At 37.9% G+C, this 25051-nt stretch overlaps 3 protein-coding genes across 4 annotated transcripts in view; 1 reads left to right on the top strand and 2 right to left on the bottom strand.

Moving 5' to 3' along the window:
• The first annotated feature begins 2313 nt into the window (after positions 1–2313).
• On the top strand, positions 2314–8235 carry LOC127775901 (1-deoxy-D-xylulose 5-phosphate reductoisomerase, chloroplastic). Its single transcript, XM_052302217.1, has 12 exons — positions 2314–2589; positions 3599–3780; positions 4059–4145; positions 4245–4370; positions 4453–4515; positions 5220–5369; positions 5605–5672; positions 5752–5863; positions 5944–6048; positions 6218–6339; positions 6837–6983; positions 7808–8235. Exons 1-12 carry the CDS (start codon positions 2499–2501, stop codon positions 7974–7976), a joined length of 1422 nt encoding a protein of 473 aa, XP_052158177.1. The 5' UTR covers positions 2314–2498; the 3' UTR covers positions 7977–8235.
• Positions 8236–8509: 274 nt separating this feature from the next.
• On the bottom strand, positions 8510–11117 carry LOC127775911 (RING-box protein 1a-like). The gene is made up of 5 exons (XM_052302226.1): positions 10888–11117; positions 10740–10790; positions 10575–10634; positions 8929–9000; positions 8510–8843 (listed from the first exon to the last, which is right to left on the bottom strand). Exons 1-5 carry the CDS (start codon positions 11045–11047, stop codon positions 8806–8808), a joined length of 381 nt encoding a protein of 126 aa, XP_052158186.1. The 5' UTR covers positions 11048–11117; the 3' UTR covers positions 8510–8805.
• Positions 11118–11768: 651 nt separating this feature from the next.
• Positions 11769–25051, bottom strand: part of LOC127759931 (serine/threonine-protein kinase ATM) — a 35713-nt gene continuing 22430 nt past the window's right edge. For both annotated transcript variants that reach the window (XM_052284142.1, XM_052284143.1), the window contains 32 exons: positions 24281–24385; positions 24092–24178; positions 23558–23860; positions 23363–23475; positions 22809–22875; positions 22647–22721; positions 22440–22562; positions 21637–21801; positions 21455–21556; positions 20262–20413; positions 19963–20164; positions 19832–19879; positions 19660–19743; positions 18573–18656; positions 17988–18068; positions 17825–17914; positions 17679–17741; positions 16581–16721; positions 16409–16465; positions 16262–16321; positions 15774–15868; positions 15576–15684; positions 14803–14892; positions 14572–14651; positions 14402–14480; positions 14254–14300; positions 14057–14156; positions 13824–13955; positions 13491–13625; positions 13342–13407; positions 12503–12643; positions 11769–12385 (listed from right to left, as the gene is read on the bottom strand). In XM_052284142.1, the coding sequence (XP_052140102.1) occupies positions 12308–12385; positions 12503–12643; positions 13342–13407; positions 13491–13625; positions 13824–13955; positions 14057–14156; positions 14254–14300; positions 14402–14480; positions 14572–14651; positions 14803–14892; positions 15576–15684; positions 15774–15868; positions 16262–16321; positions 16409–16465; positions 16581–16721; positions 17679–17741; positions 17825–17914; positions 17988–18068; positions 18573–18656; positions 19660–19743; positions 19832–19879; positions 19963–20164; positions 20262–20413; positions 21455–21556; positions 21637–21801; positions 22440–22562; positions 22647–22721; positions 22809–22875; positions 23363–23475; positions 23558–23860; positions 24092–24178; positions 24281–24385 (3354 nt within the window). In that variant the 3' untranslated portion in view covers positions 11769–12307. The remainder of the gene's footprint in view (positions 12386–12502; positions 12644–13341; positions 13408–13490; positions 13626–13823; positions 13956–14056; positions 14157–14253; positions 14301–14401; positions 14481–14571; positions 14652–14802; positions 14893–15575; positions 15685–15773; positions 15869–16261; positions 16322–16408; positions 16466–16580; positions 16722–17678; positions 17742–17824; positions 17915–17987; positions 18069–18572; positions 18657–19659; positions 19744–19831; positions 19880–19962; positions 20165–20261; positions 20414–21454; positions 21557–21636; positions 21802–22439; positions 22563–22646; positions 22722–22808; positions 22876–23362; positions 23476–23557; positions 23861–24091; positions 24179–24280; positions 24386–25051) is intronic.

Raw genomic sequence — 25051 nt, 5'->3', positions numbered from 1 at the left:
ATGCACATGGGACACAGACAGAGAGTGGCTCCAAGTTTCGTAGTCTGTTGCATTTCTTTGTTTCCTTTCATTTTCTCCTTGGAAAAAACCAGGCCTTGTGATGGTGACATGGCATCTCCTCCTCTCTTCTTCTCTTGGTACTCCAAAAAAAAAAAATGTATGGAAAAAAACATGCCGAGATGCAGAGACAGAAGTATATATTATGATATTTTTCAAACTCGTGGTTGTTAATTTCGTTGCTCCTTGTAGTACAAAAACAAGAAAAATTCAGACTTGGTTTGACTTGTGGTTGGTCTTGCGGGATGTCGCAAGTAGGGCAACACGTGAACTAGAAATCCATGCATGTTCAAAGCATGCCTGATTATGGTCTCGTCCATTTCACAGTCCTACTAATTCACCGGTCAAACCTGCAATTAACATAATAACAACATTTGGCTGGTGCCTTAGCTATTCAGTTATTCAAACTCGTGGCTGGGAAATTCCACTGCATGCCTCTGAAGCTTTGACGCACTATTATGCATGCATTGGAAACTGTCAGATTTCGAGCATACTGTTGTGTTGTTTTCAGTCTCCCTCCACACGACTGAAGATCAGGCACGCAGATGTTCAGAATTGCAGAAGCAGCTTGACCTCCTCTCCAATTGGTAAGTGCAAAATTTTAGGTTTGTACTTATTGAGTTGCACACGTAAGGATTGGTTCAACTAAAAAGCTTAAACTGATAGAGGAAGACAAGCAATTTACCAAATACTAGTGCTATTAGAAGATACAGTTTTAAGAAGAAGATGAAAGCACACAAATTTCTGTAGTAAAATATCGGCGAAACGCAGTGCGTAACTAGCTATAGATAGCTCCTCTTTTCCATAGTGGTGGCACTATGGACTGATTGAAGCAGGTCAAAAGAAATGAAATGAAAGGGCCAGACCTCATCTTAATTTGCTGTGCATTTCCACTACCAAAATTTAGAGTAAGTGATCCAGCTGAGTGGATGCACTAGTATCTCTTCGCGAGCAGCTGTACACGTGTCATACTTCTATCAGATATACTGAGATGTGTATGTATGGGTTGATGAGATACACACACATGTCGTGTCAAGATGGAGTATGTCCCATGTGTATGGGTAATTGTCATGTTAAGTAGGGTAGGTCATCCCACGAGGCCGACCGGCCGACCACGCCATTCGCCTGCGAAGAAAGAAAATGCCTGAATATTCAACCACGCCACAAGTGCTGCCCACAATTTTATTAGCAATAACTCGTTTTAGTTTGTGCGACACATCCATAGGCGGCCCACTAAATCTCCCATTTATTCTTCCCCTCCTTCCAAGTACTGCACTGCAATTTAATTACTCACCCAACAAAAATACTACTCTCTCCATCCCAAAACATAAGAGACTGCTTCACAATATTTCAAAGCCCAGAATAACCTAATAATTGCATTGAGTATTTGCTAGAAAAAAATATTTTTTTATCATACATTAGCATTAAATTTCTACTGGATGGTTCGTCGGGTGGTGGTTCCACTACTGGTCGTAAGGCCGTAATATCTCAAAGCAAACAATATATCTAGTTCTATCATTTTACATACAATTGATTATAACTTATAACACTTATTAATGTCTTAAAAAATTTAAATAAAACTTTTAATATACTAGAAAAAAAATGCTCGTGCGTTGCAACGGGTGAAGGCTATTTTAACCTTATTATTGTTTACTGTGAAATTTTCTGTAAGAATTCGCTTGAATATATATTTTTCTAGAAAATAATGTCAAGTTAGCATATGAGTTTTTTAAAGAGATTTCTAATACGGTATTTCTAAAAGCGAACAAACTTACGGATATGTATTTCCAAAAGTGAACAAACTTAAAACTGACTTATACACGGATGGCGTACTAAAGTACTGGTAAAAACATCTTCAGTTTTTATTATAGTAGAGATTTTATAAACGACTTAAAATTCAATGATGGAAAATAAATTATAATGAGAAAAACAATCAAAACAACTCTAAAATTAAGTTTTAAAACTTAAATTCGGTTGTGGCTGATAAGCCAAAGAACAAACGATGAAGCATAGGAGATAAGTATTTAACCCATAAGGAAAGCCAGACACATACGAATGTACGAAGAATATTATAAATTTGACTGAGTTTGAATAAAATTTATGCAAGTGATGAATATGAAATAAATAAAGTACGGTACAGTGATAGAGAGGGCATTTCGTCCTCACGTTTTGTTTTTGTTTTTTTCTTTTCTTTTCTGTTGGGAGTGGCATTCGGAAGAAGAAGAGAGAAGTCCATCTCCCTCAAGGAGCATCGGCTGCTGGCGCTGCAGTCCATAGGAGTCTCAGATTCCCATCTCGTCGTCTTATCCCTCCACTCCACTCCACACAATCTTCTTCTTCCTCCTCTCCTCTGTTTATATACAACTCCTTCCCTCCCCCATTCGCCCGCTTCTGCATCCCGACCAGACGTCGAGTCGAGCATTAACTCAGTCAGGGTGGCCATGGCGCTCAAGGTCGTCTCTTTCCCCGGGGACTTGGCCGCGGTCTCATTCCTCGACTCCAACAGAGGAGGAGCTTTCAACCAGCTCAAAGGTTGGATCTTTTCCTCTTTCTTATCCCCTTCCGGATCAACTTTACTGCTCTTTCTTGTTTCTTGGCCCTCGACTTGCTTCTGTTTTCCTCTCATCTTGTTTAGACTTCATTTCATCTGTTTAGCCTGTTTCAAGATAATCCGCAGTGTGTTCAAAGAGCACCCATTCCTGGTGCCGATTAAATTAGGCACTTCTACTCACTCGACACAGCCGGCACCCATGCTGTGAGTGGGATTAGGAAAGCTGCTGCTTTTGCAAGGATTTATGCCACAATTTTGGTTTGGATTGCTTGGGCTAAAATAAAATTGGTCTTCGTTCTCACAGTGCATGGGAATGGCAGCTTCTGAGTTCTGGAGAACATAGACACACAGTCATTGTAAAGTTGCAAACTCTGTGCCTTAACTGTTTTGATTTTGACATCTGAAAAGGTGGAATTTCCCCGGTTCGCAGAAAAAAAAGGGGTCTGAATTCATTTCTTTGAGATTAAAAACGGGTGCAGATTTTTCTCTTATACGGGTATAAGACACAATTCTTCCAGAATTTATGCAACTTCCTCTTGGTCGAGAATTATGCTGTTGTCAGTATTACGTGTCTAGAATCGACCCCCTTTTTGTAATCAACTGGGTGGATTAAATTCTGAAATATCTGAGCATTATCTTCATGCTTGCAACTTCTATCTTTGGAATATCTAGTGTTCTGAGAATATATTCTGCATAGATTCCAATTCAGTTTCTACTTTCTAGTGATATGGTCCTATTCAGATGAGTTGCACTACTGTAACGTGCTTTTACTCTAAATTGCTTGGTGCACATGAAACACGCAGTCTGCCAAATTGTCAAGATCGGCCTCAATTAGCTCAGGCCTCAGGACTATTTTTTTTTCTGCCATGTTTCTTGAGCATATTGCAGCAAACGAGTTAGCAGAGAGTTGTAGGCACGTATATATGCCTGAACATTGATTACTAGTACTATTTTCATTCATATATCTTAATTTGGCTGTCTTTATTGCAGTGGACCTCCCGTTTCAAAGGAGGGACAGAAGAGCAGTTTCCCTGAGAAGGACTTGCTGTTCAATGCAACAGGCTCCACCACCAGCATGGCCTGGTCGAGCCGTTGTTGAACCTGGGAGGAGGTCATGGGATGGCCCCAAGCCTATCTCAATTGTTGGCTCAACCGGTTCTATTGGCACACAGGTAAATGGAACATCAAGATCTAAGATTAACGGATGGAAATTAATACTCCATACCTTTTTTGTATCTGTCAGTTGTGCTAGTACATCAATGTTTGGTCAATTAGTTCATCTAAGAGTAAATGTTTGACCTATTTATCTGATGATACGAGTTGACCCTTTCAAGATCAATCAACATGTCTTGAGCTATTCATTGAAATTAGTTGGACATGAAAATGCGACGTTTATATTCTGTGGTACTAATAGTGTTTTATCTTTTCTTTTCTTTGCATAACTAAAAAGACATTGGACATAGTTGCGGAGAATCCAGATAAATTCCGGGTTGTTGCTCTTGCTGCTGGCTCCAATGTGACTCTTCTAGCTGATCAGGTATAATGATTTTGTGAGGAAAATATCCCTTCTTTCGACCTTTCATGGTAGGATTATGGACATGAAAGTTAACTGAATATAGGTTGTTTAACTAAACAGGTGAAAACATTCAAACCAAAGCTTGTTGCTGTAAGAAATGAGTCATTAGTTGATGAGCTAAAGGAAGCCTTAGCTGATTGTGATTGGAAGCCAGAAATTATTCCTGGTGAGCAAGGTGTCATAGAGGTGAGTTTTTCATGTCATATTTATGTTTAAATAGCTGATGCTTTGCTGTGAATTTTATAAAGATTCAACTCTCATATAATAGGTTGCTCGCCACCCAGATGCAGTTACAGTTGTTACTGGGATAGTAGGGTGTGCAGGACTGAAGGTAATCTTTCTTTTTATATTGCATATTCTTTGCTCTGCTTCCTTTAATATTAGGTGTTAATATTACAAAAACTCAATTATTTCTTTGATGTTTCAACAAGTATATTCAAGAATTTATTGAGAAAGAAATGAAAATATATGTGCTTGAAAATTATATTCCCAGTGTTATATTACCATAACAATAGGCCATTTTAAACATATAGTACTGAAACACTTGGAATACATACGTTATTATGGTTACATGAATGTACTTGCAATTTTTCAAGGCGAGTATGTTTGAATTGGAAGAGCTCATGCCAAAACAGTCCTTTTGTAGAGTTGCTGATTATCTACTCAAAAGTGTCTAGCAATTTGAGATTTTTTTTAATAGAGTTCTGATGCACCAAAAAATAAAGTTTGATATGCAACAACTAAAACGGTAGTGGTACATATATCCTATTCTTATCTTGTAGAACATTCGTGCATGGACCGTTTTGTATATCAGGTCACCCATCATACCTTGATGATGCTACTTTTAGACTACTCAATATCTTGATCTTCTTTTTGGTACTTATTTCTTAAAAGTTTGATTTATCTAGACGAATGAGTTGTGTAGCCAAACGAAAGAATTGAATGCTTGCTGAAGTTCTGTATGCATGCAAACTACATTACCAGAATCTGGCACCACTTGCTGATTTGTCTACTTAAATTTCTTTGCTCTGCCAGCCTACAGTTGCTGCAATTGAAGCTGGGAAAGATATAGCATTGGCGAACAAAGAGACACTTATTGCAGGTGGTCCTTTTGTGCTTCCCCTTGCACAAAAGCACAAAGTGAAAATACTTCCTGCTGATTCTGAGCACTCTGCTATATTTCAGGTACCACAGAAAATAAATTACCTGTAACTAATTTTACTTGGTTCATCTGATATAAGTTTGGTGTAAGGTTGTGATAGTCTGGTACGTACTCAACGTTGCCTGTTCAAAAACCTCTTATACACTAGTGGCTTTATCTTTAACACTTAAACAAAGTAGCAGTAAGATGTATGTTGCTTGTTATAGTTTACTGTTGTTCTATTATATGCTGATTTGCAGTTTCCCTCTACTATCATAGTGTATACAAGGCTTGCCCGAAGGAGCACTTCGCCGCATTATTTTGACTGCATCAGGTGGTGCTTTCAGGTAAATCTACTGACATGCGTGTTATATATGTTTTTCTACTGGACATTGGACTCCATCTTATATCCATTGATGATGTCAGGGACTGGCCAGTTGACAAGTTGAAAGAAGTAAAAGTTGCTGATGCTTTAAAGCACCCGAACTGGAATATGGGGAAGAAGATTACTGTAGATTCTGCTACATTATTCAACAAGGTGTTTGCAGTAAACTTTCAGAATTTTACTGAGGTCATGTTGGCAGTATTTGCACTAAAATGATCACTTGATTCATACAGGGTTTAGAAGTTATTGAAGCACATTATTTATTTGGTGCTGAATACGATGACATTGAAATTGTGATCCACCCACAATCTATCATACACTCTATGATTGAAACCCAGGTGAGTCCTACAGCACAGCTATGGAAAATGTTTAGGGGTTATGCTCAACTGCAGTGGATTTTAAACTGTTAATGCATGCACACTTAATCCTGATATGGCAACCGTATTTTCATGTTTACGTATGGCTTAATATTTTTTTTCAAGTATTCATGAAGTTCTGTTTCTCCAGGATTCATCTGTGTTGGCTCAACTGGGATGGCCAGATATGCGGATACCAATCTTATACACCATGTCTTGGCCAGACAGAATCTATTGCTCAGAGGTCACCTGGCCCCGACTAGATCTTTGCAAGTACAGGCTCTTCCCTTAAATGCTGTGCTACTTTTGCATTACCACTGATAATTTTGTTCGAGAATGACCTCAAAGAATTTTAGCTTTCTTATTGTTATCGCATGGTTCTCTCATAGCCCACTCAGATTATCAGTAAGCTTGAGCAGCCATCCTATAACAGTTAATATGTGGATCTACTCTACTTAAATTCAATGAAGCTCGTATCGAACCTTCATACAAAGTTCAATGGATCGATTAAGTCCCTTTTGGCTGGTTGGTTACCAGTGATACGCAAGTAGTTAACGCTTGTAATGAATTATGCTTTGGTTGTTAGGCATGAACGCTGCTTCATGTTACTAGCTATATTTTGGGACGAAGGGAGTAGTAATAAATTTAAAGAATAAAAGGTTAATAAAGTAAAAGAACTAGATGCAACAAAAAATTGTTAAGTTATAGTACTTAACCGTGAAGACCTTTTTTCATTGCACGAAGGGTTAATTTTTAATTTGATAATGCAGGCTGGGTTCACTGACATTCAAAGCTCCTGACAATGTGAAATACCCGTCGATGGATCTCGCCTATGCAGCTGGAAGAGCTGGGGGCACCATGACAGGAGTTCTGAGTGCTGCTAATGAGAAGGCTGTGGAGTTGTTCATCGATGAAAAGTATGACACTCATCATCATCCCTTTTCCTCTTTCCATTGCATAGTGGATTCCATCGTCTGATTTTGTTTACGCACCTATTCTCTGCAATGTTAAAGGAGAATTATGTCCTGCTGATTGCAGCAATGCAGCAAAACGAATAACTGGTATCTACCAAAGTCCATAGATATCTCTTGCCCTTTGGAAAGTGCGAGCTGAAAGGAGAGAGCATACATGTCGTCAAAGCTAATATTCTCCGGCACTTTCTGAGCCTTAAGATATATCATGGATTATAATAAACCGACAACATCTTGATTGATGCTAGTAGGCCTGTTTATATATTGTAACTTGCTAGCTTAGCTGGGGGCTACCTATTGTTGTGAATGCCATGCTGTAGCCATGAGAAGTTGAAAAGAGAACACATGTCCTTAAAGCTTAAATATTCTCAGACACTTTCTGAGCCTTAAGATCTATCATGGATCGTAAAAAACCAGCAACGTCTCAATTTATGCTAGTAGTAAAAGGCCTGATTAAACCTTGGAGCTTAGCTGGGGTACCTGTTCTTGCACTGTAGCCATCAGAAGGTAAGGTACCTGTTCTTGCACTGTAGCCATCAGAAGGTAAGTACCAAAATGGTATCCATTGGTGCAAAATAAAAGGTTTGTTTTTGTCGAAGGGCGAATTGTTTTCTAAATGGTGAATGGCTGACAAAACTTCATTGCAAGTTTTTTAAACTGGTGAATTAATGTTTCCGCGGCTATTTCTTTGCAAGTAGACATTTTCCCGTCAGATAAACTTTACATATATATAAGCAAATGAATAGATGATTGTGGTTATGTTTTTGCAGGATCGGGTACCTGGACATCTTCAAGGTGGTGGAGCTGACATGCGACGCTCATCGGAATGAGCTAGTAACAAGGCCATCACTGGAGGAGATCATACATTATGATCTGTGGGCGAGGGAGTATGCTGCCAGCCTACAGCCATCCACTGGCCTCAGCCCTGTACCTGTCTAGTACTTGTAGCAATACAAAATTACAGTAGCATTGTACACTATTGCCGTGCCAGCTCCATGCATAGTCAGCAGCTGGCCACTCTCTAGCTATATCTAGATGCGAGAGAATTTTAAGGATGTAAATCATGCCTTCACATGAATAAATCGTTCGTCCGTGCGTTGTGTGTATTCATGTAAATTTTGACGGATGATCAAGTAAAAATAACAATGGCAAATTAATTTAGGGAAGAATCAAATATGTTTGCGTTCCTTTTCTGAGCCGTGGATGTTGTTAATCAGTTCTACCAATCGCTATTTGTAAAAAGTTTCTTAAAGAAATTTCCTTCTTGACATCAATCAAAGTACTATATATAAATCTTCAGGATAAGGCACATCGCCGACCAAACAGCATGCAAACCGCCAGAATCTGATACTCCATTCCTAACCAACACTGGACAATTTAAATTATTAGTCGAAAGGATAAACCGGCCGACGACATTCACAGGCTCGATTCCATGTCCTGGAAAGCTCAGAAAAGCAATCAAAAGCAAGCACTGGACTTAAAATGGTACCACAGCTTAAGGCAAAATAGAGAGAGAACCGCTGAATACAAAAATAGCAAGTTGATATGTGACCCACAGAACATTAATATGAAGGATCTTATGCCATACAGTACCCTCTCTACAAATCATCTAAACACAATCCCTGTATGGGACAAGTACGCACGATAAACGTCCAGCGATAGATGTAAGGCATCAAAAGAAGCTAACGATGGAGCTGTTCAGCAGATGATACGGCTTGTGTTTGTAGCGCAGCCGTGGCAACAAACAAGCGCAGACAGCAGGTGGTGTCTAGTGCCCATATTTCTGAAATTCCCATTCACTGTTATCTGCAAGATGGAACAAGAGCTATTGATCAGCACAGACCAACATACTTAACTCCAAGAGGAAATCATACACAGGAACTGCAACTACCTAACGGGCACACTTGGCGAGTCTTGAGCCACCTGCTGATGCAATGGAAGTGAAAAGCATGATTACAGACACCTGGTGTACACGAAAGCAAATCATGTTAGATCCAGTAAAGCTTAAGACTCAACAATTCAACCAAGCAAATATCATATACAGGAAAACCAAGAATAAATCAGGGATGAAATCAAGCACCATCAGAAAAAGTAAAGAATACATCAGCTATGCATAAATTCTTTGAATGTTTTTTTTAAAAAATTAATCCACATATACATTTCTTGCAGTGATATTTGGTTCATGGCTAACAGAGTATGTTTGGATAATTTACAGAGTTTTATTATTCAATTATGAAGGCAGATTATAATATCAAGGGCCTAGGTCTAGAGAGTCATTACATACTTGTTACTTGTAGTATATGCCTGGGGAATTTACTCCAAACAAATATCAATGATTAACGAAACCTAGAAACTGGTATTGTTATCAAACATTGAACATTAGAATTTAGCCTGTCACAGGGTCATATCTAGATTGCCCTGCCAGTACCAGAACATACATCAAACTGACTCCCCTTAAGTACCATAGAACTACAAGTCTACGACAACATCAACCACACGACCAGGTGTAGCTTCAACAATAGCTAATCTCAAAATTCTTATGTCTAATAAAGATCTAAATCCAAATACACATCCAAATATGTCTCAATGTTAATTGTTAATTCCTTTGTTATAGACAAAATATATGAAGGAAGCTAGAATTCCATGGACTCATGGCTGCTCCATCCCACCATTAGACATTAGTTCAAGTCTACAACCACACTTGCTTTTTCAGTTCAATAAGGAACCATCAGCACTGCGAACTATAAAACTGGGTGAACTTCTATTACGAATACTGTAGTATGATTAGATATGAGCTGAGGATGGTCATTTGACGAGGAACATGGAAAAGACTTAAATATAATTTCAGAAACATGACTTGACTCTATGAGTAATAAGAATAAAGATGTGAGCATGGTAGTGGAGTTAATGCAACAAAGCTCAGGAATATGCACTGGGTGAAGAACGCTTGGGTGTCCTCCAATCTTACCTGATGATGTGTTAAAATATGGTTTGGAACCATATGCGCGTATCCATGTAAAAGAATACACAACTTCTTTTCAAAATCTCAACTACACACTTGTTAACAAAAACCACTACATTGCATGTAGTTAGATTTGGTTTCATTTTTTTTAGCACATAAACATTTTCCTTAGCACATACACATGTATCTTTACACTACATTATAAGTCAATCACTCTCTCCAATTTGAAAAAAATACGCTACCTGGTATCCTAAAGTTGAAAACACAACGATTACATCATTACACTGAGCCATATCCATCAAGAACAGAGGCACAGAACATGTGTAGTTCAAATTGGTTAGAGACTACTGGCCTAGTGGACTGACAGTTGATCAACCAGAATAACACATTAACAGGCATCAGTCAATAGCTATATATATATGAATGGGATAATTAAGACATTGGTCATGGCAAATGGCGGAGTGATATATACATGAAGATTTGCTTCCTGAATGGTGAGCCAGTCTAGAGAAAAGTTTAGCATGCGGCAATTGAAACAAGGTGTGATTGGTGGGTAAAAGTGGATGGAAGCGTACCCCAAGCGACAGTGCACTCCTCACTGGTGGCGCTGGCCTGGTTCGCCTGGCACTCGATGCCTGCAGCCAAGGAAGCAGATTAGTATTCAAATCGCCCTTAATAAAAAGTAACAGAAAGAAGGGGAAATAAAAAGAACAAGAGAAGAGAAGGGAGGGCGGACTGACATAGATCCATGATGTGGTTGCGGCAGATGGCGCAGTTGTCGACGACGATATCTGAGGAGGAGGAACAAGGATCAAATCAGAACTCAGAAGATTGTTAAGATTATTAGGGTTAGGGGGGAGTAGAGAAGGAAGGATGCGCGTAGGGTACCCCATGCCCAGAGCGCGACGGCGTTCCACTTCTTGATCTCGAAGCGCTTGTTGGGCTTGCGGGAGGAGGGGCCGGCGGCAGAGGAGGATCCCTCGCCGGCGCCGGCGGGGGCGGGGGCGGGGGGCGGCGGCGCGTTGATGTCGGTCTCCATGGCCGACATCGTGAGCTCTCGATCGACCCGGATTCAGGAATTCCACCAGACCAGATTGGGATTGGAAGATGAGATTTTTTTTCTTTTTTTCTTTTTATCCCTCAGATCAGATCAGATATGGACTCCACAAAGCAGGCCATGGCCCATCATCATGCATCCACTGGGCCGTGCCTTCTCTTTCACCCTTTCCTCCTTTTCTTTTCCAGTTCTTTATTTCGGAAACAATAACTTCTTATCTATTAGTAATATATAAATACGCCCTGAAGTATTTTGGGGTTGTTCAGATTGTAGCCAAAATAAATTTTACTAAATTTTTATATTGTCAAAATTTTGGTAAGTTGACAATATTGCCAAGTTTTAGCAGAATTACATACATCTTTAACAATTTTAGCCGAAAATGATATGGTTTGAAATGACATAAATCTAAACAACCCCTTTATTTCCGTTCGCGAGTCAATCAACCTCTTGGTCATCCCTGCTAACGTCGTCGCACCCTATTATATACTCCTATGTAATTATATACAACATGCGATCGAGTATTGTAACCGGTTATACCAACAAAGTTTTCTTTAAAAAAATTGTTCATGTATTGTTCAGTTACGAGTTACTAGGACATCATATGTACATGCATATTTTAGACGATTGCAGTTCTGGCACCATGAAAATCGACAAAAAAAAAAATCAAAGCACCACCATACAATCTGCTCTCAGGAGTCAGGAGACACATCAATGCAGATAACGACTCATTAACGCAAAACTCTGCCTGTTGGGCAAAAATCGATCGATACATAAGGCGCTGCGCTGCTCAAATAATGATACAGGAAAAACTTTCTACGATAATGTACACGCTCACGCACCAACAGATGGCCAAAAAAAAAAAAACTATGTTTTTCGTTTGTGTGTCAGCTCTACATTGCATCGTAACAGGGGGTTGAGGAAACACTCAACACTGTACACCGCACCTTGTTTGTGCCTGGGCAAACGCCAAGAAAATCTTCTCATCGTGTTCAACTGCGAAAGGCATCAGCTGTTTGATGTATGTAGACATGCCCTTTGAATCTTCCAACAACCAAATGCCACTGTCTTGTCATTACCTCTACCGCTGTTTGAGTGAGGGCATCAATTAAAGTAGCAACCCATCCCATCCCATACAGTACGAATGTATGCGTGGGAGAGCACCCTGAGGGCATCAACTAAAAGCTTCATGGGCACATTTTTGCCTTGGCTCAGATTCCATCTTTTTGTTCATAGTGGCATAGTGCTTACTGCTTACAACCATGCTCCCCACCCTGGAAACATTTGGCACAACCGGTCCGCATCTGCTGCATCCTGTATCAGTTGTTGCACCTGAAACCCAAACATAAAGGAATGTGTAGTTTTGCATCAACAAATACAAACATCATAAACATATATTTCCTCTTTGCAAGCATACGCATCACCAAGGGTCAAAGAGTGCTTGGTTACCTGGCCCTGTACACTTCTCATTTCACCATCTTCATATCCATCTAGTTTCTGCTTAACACGGAGGATAGCTCGGGCTGCATCCTTGTTGCCCTCGCAAGCCTCTTGCGAGTCATCCAAGCACGAGTCAATGTCTTCACTTTCCTGCAAAAATATAGGTTAGCATATTCATTTGCTACATAACTTACGACTGCATACTTGTCTTCCACATAGCGGTGCTAAAAGTTTACTTGTGAATTTACTTGTTATGCTTGTAAAATTGACAGACCATTTACTCCCGTGTTTTATACGTACTAAAAAGGCTTTAAAGATACATTTATAATAAACTTTTACATATTTTGATACAATTATATATAATCCAACATATTATCTACATTCCATCATTAACTGCAGGCTGTCAACCTGCTGCATAGAACCTTTATGGGCATAGGTGTGTGTTTCTTTAACACTACCTTTGCCTTTGCCATTTTTTATTTTAAACCCTTTTCACCATGGCACTGTAGCTGATGCAGTAAGACAAAGCAACCTTGCCATAGCATCATGACACAAATAGGGGCTCGCTCCTATGGCATTGCCAAAGGGCTTAGTTTTGGGAATAACATTCCAGCAAGTTTGTTTGAATACTAAATATTGGCTGGTACTAGTCATAATGCTGACAGTCCAAACAGAATGTATGCCCAGTAGATGCTGGTTGTATGAACCCTGCACTGGAGTGCAGTGAACAACATTCAGCACTAATGAGTAATTCCAACAACTTTCAATGTACATTGAAAAGAGAAACAAGATGAATCTTAGAACACAGTAGTGCACACCATGAGGAAAATTAATATATTTTCAATTACCTTTTGACGCTGTAAAGCCTTCAGTGGTGAAAGAGCCCATTTATACAACGGATCATGGACGAAGACCTGGCATATTACATATGTTACCAGGGGAAATTGAAATATTGATTTTTCCAGATACATAAAAAGCCTTTTGATAACAAACATACTTCAATAATAGTGACCAACGCTTCTTTATTTGCCCTCATGACCGAAAGAGTTTTCTCACAACACCTTCTAAATACACCTTCAACGCCAGTAACTCCCATGCCATCTATCATGTCCCTCGTCAGGCGAAATGGAACCTGCAAGTAGAGGTATAAAACTTAATTCAGGCTATTACAAAAGAAAAAAAATGGAAAATACGTACGTACATATAAAGAAAATGACAATATAAAACATCCATTTTACGTTAAAAAAAAACTCACACACACCAGAGTTTCACAAACGTAAACAGCAAGATGACAATTTTAGGAATACAAATATGATGCTTCATCACATACCCGTTCAGGAGTTTTAAGCATGAGACCCTGTTCAAATGCAACACCAAGATCTATGTGTACAACCTCAGCTGTCTCTTGATCAATGAGAATATTCTGGGAATGACGATCTCCAAGTCCCACAATATATCCTACCTGAACCGACAAAATTGACAGCCAGTGCTTATCATTCTCCAGTAACCAGTACAGATCCAGACAAATGATTTCATATACTGCTCATTAACTACAAAGATTACCATTGAGCTTGCTGCCACACTTCTTGTGTAAGCAAGTCTACTTTGGAACCAATCTGCAGGCTGCAAGAATCTCTCAAGGAAGAAGTGGTGCATCACAGGCCTGGTATTACAGGACAAAGAAATGTATGTGAATGCCATGTTTTCATGTGTCCCCATATTGTCCTAGTAGCAAATGAATATAAGAGATAACAGAAGACCTGAAGTTGTTGCAGACTTTGACAAACGCCCTCCTCTTGTCTTTTTCCTATTAAAAAAAAGAAATGCTTTTAGATTGGAGTATTGGACATATGTTGTCATGGTATAAATAGCAAATATTTTTTAAAAAAGTTCCACAAGTAAACATACATTTGTCATGGTCTCCCTGCATTGATGATATGTCCAGTCTCCAGTTCCATATCTTCCATGTGCTCCACCACTTCTTGTACTGTATGGACCAAAGGGGAAAAAACCACATAAATATAAAGCATTTGTAATGTATATTGCATAAAATAGCAGGAACCGTGCACGCAGAATACCTTCCCACAAGATATTCAGCAAGAGGAACAGTCCCGTTTACCCATTCAACAACACCAGCACTTGGGGTGAAGGGAACAACCTAAGTTACATAAACTAGTTAAAATTTTGTGTAAACTACAAAGAAGGTATAATGAAAAACTAAGATGGACATGAAGATATCTAAGAACAATAATGAAAAGAAAAGGAGCGAATCTCTTGATTAAATTCAAATTCATGAATTTTGTTTCTACCTTATATGTGCGAATTCTCAATCTCCTCTCAGATGTATCTCTGTGATTTTGCAAGAACATATTTACTAGACTGAAAAATTGCTCCATCACCTGTAAATGTACACAATATAGCACAACTCATTCATCCACAAGATAGGCCATTGCTGAAAAAAATTTCTCCACGCAATTCATTTCAATTGACCTTAGCAGACAGTGACCAAAAAATACTGACAGAACTACAATGGTAGCTGGTTGCTATGTTTACTTCCTGTTGCTAACTCATCAGTTTGGTGATAGTCTAAAAATGTGAGATAATAACACTGTAAAGCACTATGACAAGAGATAAAAGTATACTGCAGGCATTATTCCAAACCATGTCTCCTTTGTCCCACTAAACAGAATTGCTTACGGTAGGTAACAGATAGTATTCTACGATATGGTCAAATGCCAGTAGCCCAACTGTTTTAGTCATACTTTGCACTAGCTGTTACTAGCAATTGGGTACACACTAGTTGCTATGCAAATACATGTACTAATCATTTCCCTGAAATACATATGTAGTCTTGCTAATGAAGACAAATATCTAGGGCACTTATGTGGATCACAAATTAACACACAGATAGACATCCCATGATGCAAGGTTAAATGAGCAGATTCATAGTATATAGGCTAGGAGAAAAAGATAAAATAAGAAAGCTAGAACTTTGTTGGTACTTGAAAGCTCTCAAACAATACATGGTAAATGCATTCTTGTAAAACTTTCTCATGCTTAAAATGTAGGAATAAGAACATACAGCATCTTGTCGCAGGTCATCATTTCCAGATTTTGCGAGTTGGCGATATTTGTTACCATCAGAGCCAATACATTCAATAACCTTCGGAGCATTAATTCCATTCATTACCCTACCACAATGGAAGAGTCCCAACAGTTAATAAAGATCAAAAGGTAAATCTTCAGTCACAAGTAATGGGTAAATTGCAGACCAACTTACATAATAGAATCTGCTAGCCCATTAAAATGTGGAAAGGAACCTTCTTCATACTGACAATTAGGATCGACTGGAATACTAGCAGTTACAACAGGAACCTACCAAAACCAAATAGAAATGGTTCAAAAAAAAATGCAGAGAAGTGAAATTTCTATGGATAATTTGAAATGGACCGCCAGTGCTATCAATAAACTAAAAGAATATGGAATGAAGGCAATAATAGGAAACAAAAGCTATCAAAATTGCTGTGACACAACGCATCCGCTAGAATGTTAGGTTTTTTAAGTACATAAAACTATCTTCTTAGTTTCTTCAATCAAAGAATAAAAAAGTTTATAAACGAACAGAACGAAGCAATTTTGTTCCACCTATAAGTTTTTAATTCAGAGATTTGAGAGGTTCTACCAAGCACTACTAGCATGTGATAGCACAAACCAGTTATCCCCCATAGAAGTACAAGAAGAAGTTCATAGAAGTAAAATTTCCCTTACAAGTTCAAGCTGACAAATGCTGCGGATCTCCCTAGGTAGTGGAATTCTTTTGTTCGTGTCCTGATAATAAGATGGACGGCATCAATATTTTAACATGGATAATATGGACAAAAATCTAGCACAAGTTGCTTTTGAAAAGATAACTACCTCCTTCTTGGTCTCTAGTTCAGCCAACTTAATGTAGATCTCAACCATTTGCTTCATCTACAAGATGTGCAAATGAACATAATAAAGAGTACACTTTAACAACAAATGCATTTTGACTTCCATCTGAGATGACTGAATAAGAATATATAGATATTTGAAAAGAGTAGCAAACCTGACGAATCAAAGCTCCATGAGAAGAAGATAAATCCTTTAACAGATTTTCAGCAGCAAGTTTCTTGTCCATGTCTACAATAAAAGAACTTCTACTCCTTTGCTTGTCTTTGACGCGGTCACCATTTGCTAGAGCCAAAAGCTGAGTACCAAACAACATGCTTAAAACGGCAAAAGAGATGACTCTTAATTCTAGAGAATGATTAAAATGCACTGCAGCTGCCTTCAAATACATAAAGTACACGTAAATGAGCTAATTGCAGAGTCATGTAAGTGAACAAACTGAGAATGTGTGCCATTTTAAGCACATATGTAAGTGCACTAAAATATATTTCATTTTCAAGTTTAGAACTTATGAATTATATTTTTAGATCAGTTGTAATGCAAAGGTATTTTTATTGCCATTAAAAAAACTTAGAAGGAATAAGGGTAGAATCAAGTATAGATGTAATAACACTAAAAATGTATTTTATTTTCAAGTTTGACACGTTTGACTCTAATCTTATTCCAAGTATTTTTTTAATAACAATAAAAATACCTGTGCATTATAGCAGATCTAAAAATATAAATCATAAGTAATAAACTTGAAAACAAAATATATTTTTTGAGGAAAAACATATATAATTCACAATCAATCCACAAAAAGCCAACCAAATGCATAAAAGATATATATAACCAGCTTTAGAAGATCCGCAACTCTGGAGGTGGTGGGATGGCAGATTCACCATCACCACCATGTGGTTCTTATATATAGTAGAGATTTGACAATGTTTAAGTGTATTGGATCCTTTCCTCAGTAGAACTTACCCGCAGTCGTAGTTAGACACTGGAACCTCTGTAATGAGCCTCTAGGTGTCTAGAATGATTTCTTACTCTCACCCCTCAAAAACGATGACCTGGCTACAGGTGATTTGAAATGATTCAAAGGCCCCATCCCAGAGCTCATGTTTGGCAGACTATATTAGTATATTTTGCCTTAGTGTTAGCGGTTACATTACTGAAATGTCATATTGTTTTAGGCATTCAGCAGGCTAGTTAATCCTATCTGACATATCATTTAGTTCCTTTCGACATATATAAAGATCAGCAACTACAATACCTGAAATATTGTATGATAGGGATGATCAATGGCCATTTTCTTCAGAAGAGAAGCTAGCGCATTCTGCAAGGAAAAAAAAAGATGGCGTTATAAGATTCATGTTTACCCAATGCAAACAAATCTCTGAAAGAGTAAGACATGTATACCTGGAAGTTTGTTGAGCCCTGCGCATCTTTTGAGCTACCAAGTCTAGAAGCAATTTGATAGACCAATGGTATGAATTTGTAGGACTGGACCTATACAATAAGAACATTTCCATGAAGCTGATAAAAGCACCAAGAGATTAATAAGTGAAATTTGAAGATTTACCTCTTTTGTTGTTTTCATCATTGCTTTCACAACTTGCTCTCTTGAGAAAAGACTAAACCATAGTGAGACCAACCGGAAAACCTGAACGTATGTTTAGCACTGCTATAAATAACAGTGTCCCTATACCCCGAGATATACAAAGAGCACAGCGTACAAAAGAAACTGAACAATTTTATTGCTGCAAGCACATTGTGACTGAAACAGGAACAACTCTTAACAAGAAACGATAACAGCAATGACATATAAAGGACAATGGGTGCTTTACAATTATTTGCAGGAGATGAATGCTTCGCATTAAATGTTAAAAGAATACCAGAGCAACTATGAAGCATATTGTGACTAACACAAGAAACAATACTATATCCGAAAATGGATGATTGCAACTTGCAATGATAAGCAGGAGGTGAATACTTCACACCATATGAAAACATTTTTATAGTGACAACACAAGCATATTGTGACTGAAATAATATGAAACAATAACAAGCAGGAGATTTCATATATGAACAGGATTACATATTACACGACATTAACTGGCACCTGCTGATTCAAAGATTATAAGATCTTGAAATGGAAATGGCATACCACTTGTAGATCATATTTCCCACCGACAACGAGTGAGCGTTGGTACCCCTGAAGCGCTAGATTCAAGAATTTGTCCCGATCATCCTAATAAGAGAGTTCAGTGAATGTTTAAAATAGTAGGTATACAATGCAGAGCAGTAAACATGCACCATCGTATTTCAAAGCTAGAATATTGTGGTGGCCTGTTCTCCTAAAAAATATTATGTGGTGTCACTCCATTTGATATTGAGAGTTCAAATTTCAAGTTAAATCAACATCCTAATATATAAATGAGTTTGGATTTGCTGCTCCTATTGGCAATTCCAGGTATAAATATTACACCATTTTACCAAAAATTTCAAAAATCACTTATTCATTTTTTTTCAATTTTTTGAATAAATATAGAAATTAATGAAATGTAGATGTATAAATGCGGAAGAGAGGCAAAATTTTCAGTACATAAAGTTTTGAGTGTCAACTTTACTCCTTAACCTGTCCGGTTTTGTACTGGAATGCAAGCATTACACTCCCATTTTTCTAAATCAAATTATTCACGCTTGTCCAAGGATGTGGCTCTTGTAATTCTATGCACATGCATAATTTCAAGGTCCAACTTGTCGATATTAAATACTGTAGATGACAAAAAAAAAGGGAGTAGTACAGGACAACAGCACATGATGCAGGTTCTGGATAACTGAAAAGAGTAGTACAGGAGAATGATGCATGATAGTGGCAATAATGTTTGTTACCTTGCTGCTTTTTTGAATTTTAGCGCTAAATTTGGCATGTGTGCACTGTGAAGGCATAAAATATCATCCAGGTGTTTTTGTTAGAAATTTTTTTAGAACACCGCATCATGCACACATAGAAAAATGAACAGTGTGGTTGCTGTGGCCAGAAGCACAATATTTGTGGATATATGGTTATTGATCTGGTTAGTACTATTGATATAGTGCGTGATGAATTTGTGATAGCAGCAAATGCTATATTTAAGTTGGAGTCAGGACCTCGATGTTGGATAGGTCTGTGACCAGATAGGCGTATTGAAAATTTGACTGAATGCATCATGAGAGGCATATTTTATATACTTTAAACTACACATGCACACCTGAATCTTCCCTGCCTCTTCTTCGTCAAGTGCAAGTTGTTTCTGTAACTCTTGGATTTTCACTGAGTAATCAGTCTTTTCACTCTGAAAATTTTAAGGATTAGTATGCAGTAGCCAACAGTGCCCATGCTCCTTGACATTTTCAGACACCATGAAAAAATGCAGTGCTTACCTTTGATGAACTTTTAAGTCTTTTCATCAGTGTATCCAGCTCCTTAGACTGCATTAAATAGAAAATGTATTGAGATATACAGTTTCAAGTTCGATATCGATATGATGCCACTGTCAAACTTAGTTCCTTACCTTGTATTTTCTTAATCGCAGAGCTGCTTGCCATTCATTGGATGAAAGTCTTTCCTCATAGCTTTTGAATAAGCCATCTGTGTAATGCGCTAGATGGAAATATGTTCGGCACTGCCTAGACTTGTACTTTTTGTCTGGGCTCTTGTGCAATTCAGTAAAATCTACGGAATGCCTTAGGTAGTCATCAATGATAGTTCTTGAACTACAATATATATATACATATATCACAAACAGAAAATAGAGAACAGTTCTCAATACATGAAACAAGTGCAAAGCACAAAGTAGAAATAAATGGTTACTTGCTCGATCTTGTTTCAGCCAACCACTTGCCAACTAATCGATAGACATCTGATACATTCTTCTTATCAGGATGGTTCTTTAGAATGTATTTCCCAAGATTTATAGCCATATCATGCTGCCCTTGAGCTCTCAGCAGTTTAGCTTCTTCAAGCTGGAGTGTAAAGGCAGGACATGAACTTCATTGATCACAGATAATTCACAACATATAAGCAATATATATAAACCAATATGTGTAATATTATCAACAAAGGCAGCTTACTTTAGGTTTTATTTTTCCAAACCACTATAATATTATTATATAGGAACCACCAATCGAAACCAGTGAACCAGTGGGCTTGCTGGTTCGAGCGATTCCCAGTTTCAAAGCTATGATAACAATTCTATGGGCAACTTTAGTCCTATTTGTTTTACATGGATTTTATAGGAAACAGGGCAAATTCTCTAGAACTATAGAGCTCTTTTGTCCCCAACGGGACACTAATATTAAAAGATGACTTATCAACAAATATTAAAAAGACAAGGCCGATTAAGAACTAAATGTGTACTGGAAAGGCTACATGGACTGATCATTTAAAACCAGTACTACTAGTACTTAATTTGTTGGGTACGAATGTATGATATGAGAACAGAGGGTAGGAACCTCATGTAACCATCTGCGTCACTATTACATGGTTAGAGGCTCTGAGGCTAGATCAAAGAAGAGGAGAGTCTAGGAACTTTAAGTACAAATGATGATAATGAAGTACTGAAGTACTAATATATAATAGCCAAACACCTGAACCAATCTATCTGTTTATTAATATTTGAATAACACAGCTAACAGACAAATTAGACTAACTATGCTGACTTAATGCAATTAACTGATATGGTAGCCAACATATGCAACAAGTTTATCCTGCCTTGCTAAAAGCAGAAAGGCAAGTGCTGCTCTGCCAGCTGATGGTGTGTGTAGAGCTTTGCTATGTGGCTGATGCTCACATGCCCAAAGCCAGCAACAAAGGAGAAAAGTAGGAGGTTAACTGGCAGCTCTCAGAAATGCTCTTCACCACTTTTTACAATGAAATTTCTCAAAGTGCTCATGGATTGAAATAACAAATTAAGTAGCTATACCTTTCTACTTACCTTTGGGATTATGTTGAAAAGAATAGAAACATATGTTTCAGTAGGGAGTACATAAGGTGATTTTTTTTACCTTAAATAGGAAATAAGAATTTGGCATAGCTTGATGATCCATGTGGTAACGAAGTTCTTTGAGTTCATATAAAGCAGCTGCAGCCAAAGAAAATCTTGCTCCCTGAATCCAGAAAAGGAACCACAGAATTATTATGAGAAAGAGCATGAAACTGTGACTGTAGTTAAAAGCAGCAAGACAACCTTCCGGAGTGCTGAAGCAGATTGAAATAAATGTTCTCTGAGATGCTCTTCAGAACCTAAGATCTTAAGGACGGCACTGCGGAATGCTAGAAAAGGTTCCAAAAGGTCAAGGTTACGTTCTGTTTGACACAGGATGAAAGTCCACTCTTTATTCAGCAGTTCCAACTACAACCAAAATATGTAGGAAACGATTAGTCCACAAGGAAAATTCAAATAGTTAAACAAGGAATGTTAAAGAGTAAAGACAGTGGTAAACCACATATACATATGTGCATTCTCTTCAGAGATAAAAGACTTAAAGTTGTTTTCTCGGCCAAACAAACTCAAGCATCTTAGTATGGGGAATGAAAAAGAACATGTACATGTAGCTATTCTACTATCTTAGGCATCCAAAGTGATTTACAATCAGTGGGAGGATACAAAAGTCAATATAAGACAGTGACTGGTCTGTATCAACCTCGATGCACGTTTGACAGTGTTACATGTATGTGAAGGAAACCAATTGTCTATTTTGAACAGAAGATCATGTCAGAACTATCTCCATAAGAACAGACAATGCATGCTAAAGTGTTACATGTATAATGCTGTGAAACAGTGGGGGTATTTCTTGCACATGGCAACCTTTTTCGCGAACGCTTGCACATGGCAACCTAAAAAGGTTACATAAATAGATATAGACACAACAACAGTTCCCAAACTTACATCTGAAATCTGAATGTAAATTGAGTCGCATTTATTTCAAACAAAATAATGAGAGAACTAGCCAAAATATTATATATGACTACAACAGATGTGAAACAAACCTGCATCCTTGTAGGAACAGTTGGAACTGGAGAAAAATCCTTGTTTCCAACATAAGACTTTGATGTCTGATTGAGACAGAATTTCCATCGTAGGTCCCAAGCCATAGTAAGATGATCTAACATCTATAAAATAACAAAAGAGAGTAACAATGTACCTCATACCAAGTATCACAACAAGTATATCATTGTAAGATAACAAGCCAGTACCTGTAGTTTGATAACAGTAGAATGGATGTATTTTGTGCTCTCCTTGCTAGCATTTGAAAGAGCCAGCACAAGATCCTAAAAGGGGATAAAATAATAAGTATTAGAAGCTAGATTCACAATAAATCCAACAGAGGGAAGTGAACCACAGATGAAATTAAATACCATCTTGGAGTTAGAAAGCTTCACATGGAACTCCTCGGAATCACCATTCTGCAGAGCTCTTAAGCAACTAAAGCATGGAGAAATAAGTTGTATATGAGAAGTTAGGTAACAGGTTTCTATTGGTCCGAAGTTAGAACTATTTTTCAACAAACCCTTGTTTCATTTATTTCAAGGATCCAGTAAGCCGAATTAAGAAAGTACACGTATTAACTTTGTAATCCAACAATCAACAAAGTGCAATGCACACCTTCTAATATATTCTAGATAGAATGGCATAAATAGCACAATTATATTATGTATGGATCTGATAATATGCATCTAATATGGTAAAAAATGCCTAGGTCCAGGTCGTACCTATCTTGCTTAGTCAGTTCATGCCACTGAGTCCTTAAAATTCAATCGAAGGTAACAGGTTCTACAATACTATAAATTATTAACCATGCCTTTTGTTTCTCAACAGTCAACACAATACTAAAGATAATAAGCTATTCTTTCAGCTATAAATATGCAAAAGCATTGAGATGTGTAACTTAAGAGTAAGGAAAATTAGGGACCTGTGCAAATTTCCATTGAAAAGGCAGTAACTTTGGGAATGGGTAGAAGGCTGAGAAGAGTATGGAATGAAAAAGGAGAAATCCCAATTTCCAGCTCTCCAAGCAGCTTCATACTGCATGACAGGCAATAAAAATTAGGCCATACTACTGGAAAAAATGTTGCAGGATGTAAGGTTATATGAAATATGTACTAACTTGAATATCAATAAATTCTGAATCTTGTTGAAGACAACTTTTTTGGTTGCTTAAACCTTGGCAGTAGACATCAAGGACATGACTACATCCAGTCTTCTGCAAAGATCTCATCAGACCTTTGTGCATTTGCCAGTTCAGCATCTTCTCTTCAGCTTTAGAAGGCACATCAGATGGTACAGTCAATGCTGTCCCAGCCAAACTGCCATGGTTCTCCTTTCGAGTTGATCTTACAAGTAAATCGTGATATTCAAGAGCACTACTCCAATCACCCTCATGCTCATATCTAATGATTTGTGAAGTTATCTGCTCAAAGAGAATAATAACGACAAACAAGAGGAAAACATAACTTTAAGATCTTAACACTTAAATAATGGGTCTACACATGTATATCTGATAGCCCTAACTTATAAGTTCATACAGAAATGTACCATGACCAATGACCACTTTAAGAATAACTTGGAGTTCATATAGAAAGTATGAACCTAAGCCTACCAAAACTCAATAAAAAATAGTGAGAATTTTTTTATGAGAAACCTCATTCGCCAGTGTGATCCCATAAATGCTGTCCAGCTCATTTATGCGAGTAAATGAAGCAACCAGTAGATCAATATGTGGGGGCAACTGTAAAAAGGCAAGAAACATAAATGGGCATGTGGAAAAACTACGGTAGAGCTAAAATCACACACAAGAAAGTAATAGTTGAAGAAAGGATAAGAGACAGACCGACTCTTCGTGCGAAAAATCTGGAGGTCCTAATGCTAGCATATTGAATTTTTCCTCACACCAAAGCTCAACATACATTAGTGTTGCAAAGTCACATGAGCACCTCTGCAATGATCCAGAAGTTCAAAATTAATACAAACAAAGGAAACAGGAGAATTGAGGTACAAGGCATTTCAATCACCAGTGGCACATGTGTAAAAAGTGCAAGCTCAAGCATGAAGCACAACAAGCATTTGCATGGCCTATAGATGTCTTCATGGCCCATTGCTAGTCCAAATAAATTCTCGAGAAAAAAAAACTAGTCCAAATAATTATTTTGCTACGTACAACGAAGAGTAGTAGGGTAGGAATAGGATTGGGTACAATGGGGTTTCAGGTGAAAGAGACGACTCCTTGCTAGCTTTAAGGAGCTTGCAGAACCCATGCAAAACAGCACAAGTGTTGTTGTATCAATCCAGCCATTGATTTTTTTAACAGGAACCAAACCATGAACTGGAACTAGAATCAGATTACAACCCTAAGAGTTATGTGGTAGATGTATCTTTGTCTGGGCTAAGAAGGCCATTAGGATTATAGTGTCAAATGCAATACATGTATCTCTGTTGAGTGTTGACAAGGCCAAGTGGAAAATCTAGCCTAAGGTTGGCCTATGATGTCTAGTGTATCATATAATTTACCCATGAACAACATGTCCAGTTTTGAATGGCCTCTAAACTTAATATCAAGTTCCAGAAAATATTTTGAATGTAAAGTCGAGTCTGGTATAATACA

The sequence above is a fragment of the Oryza glaberrima genome, chromosome 1, assembly GCF_000147395.1.
Source record: "Oryza glaberrima chromosome 1, OglaRS2, whole genome shotgun sequence".
NCBI lineage: Eukaryota > Viridiplantae > Streptophyta > Magnoliopsida > Poales > Poaceae > Oryza > Oryza glaberrima.
Note: the sequence above shows the minus strand (reverse complement) of the source record. Positions and strands in the feature narration are given on the sequence as shown.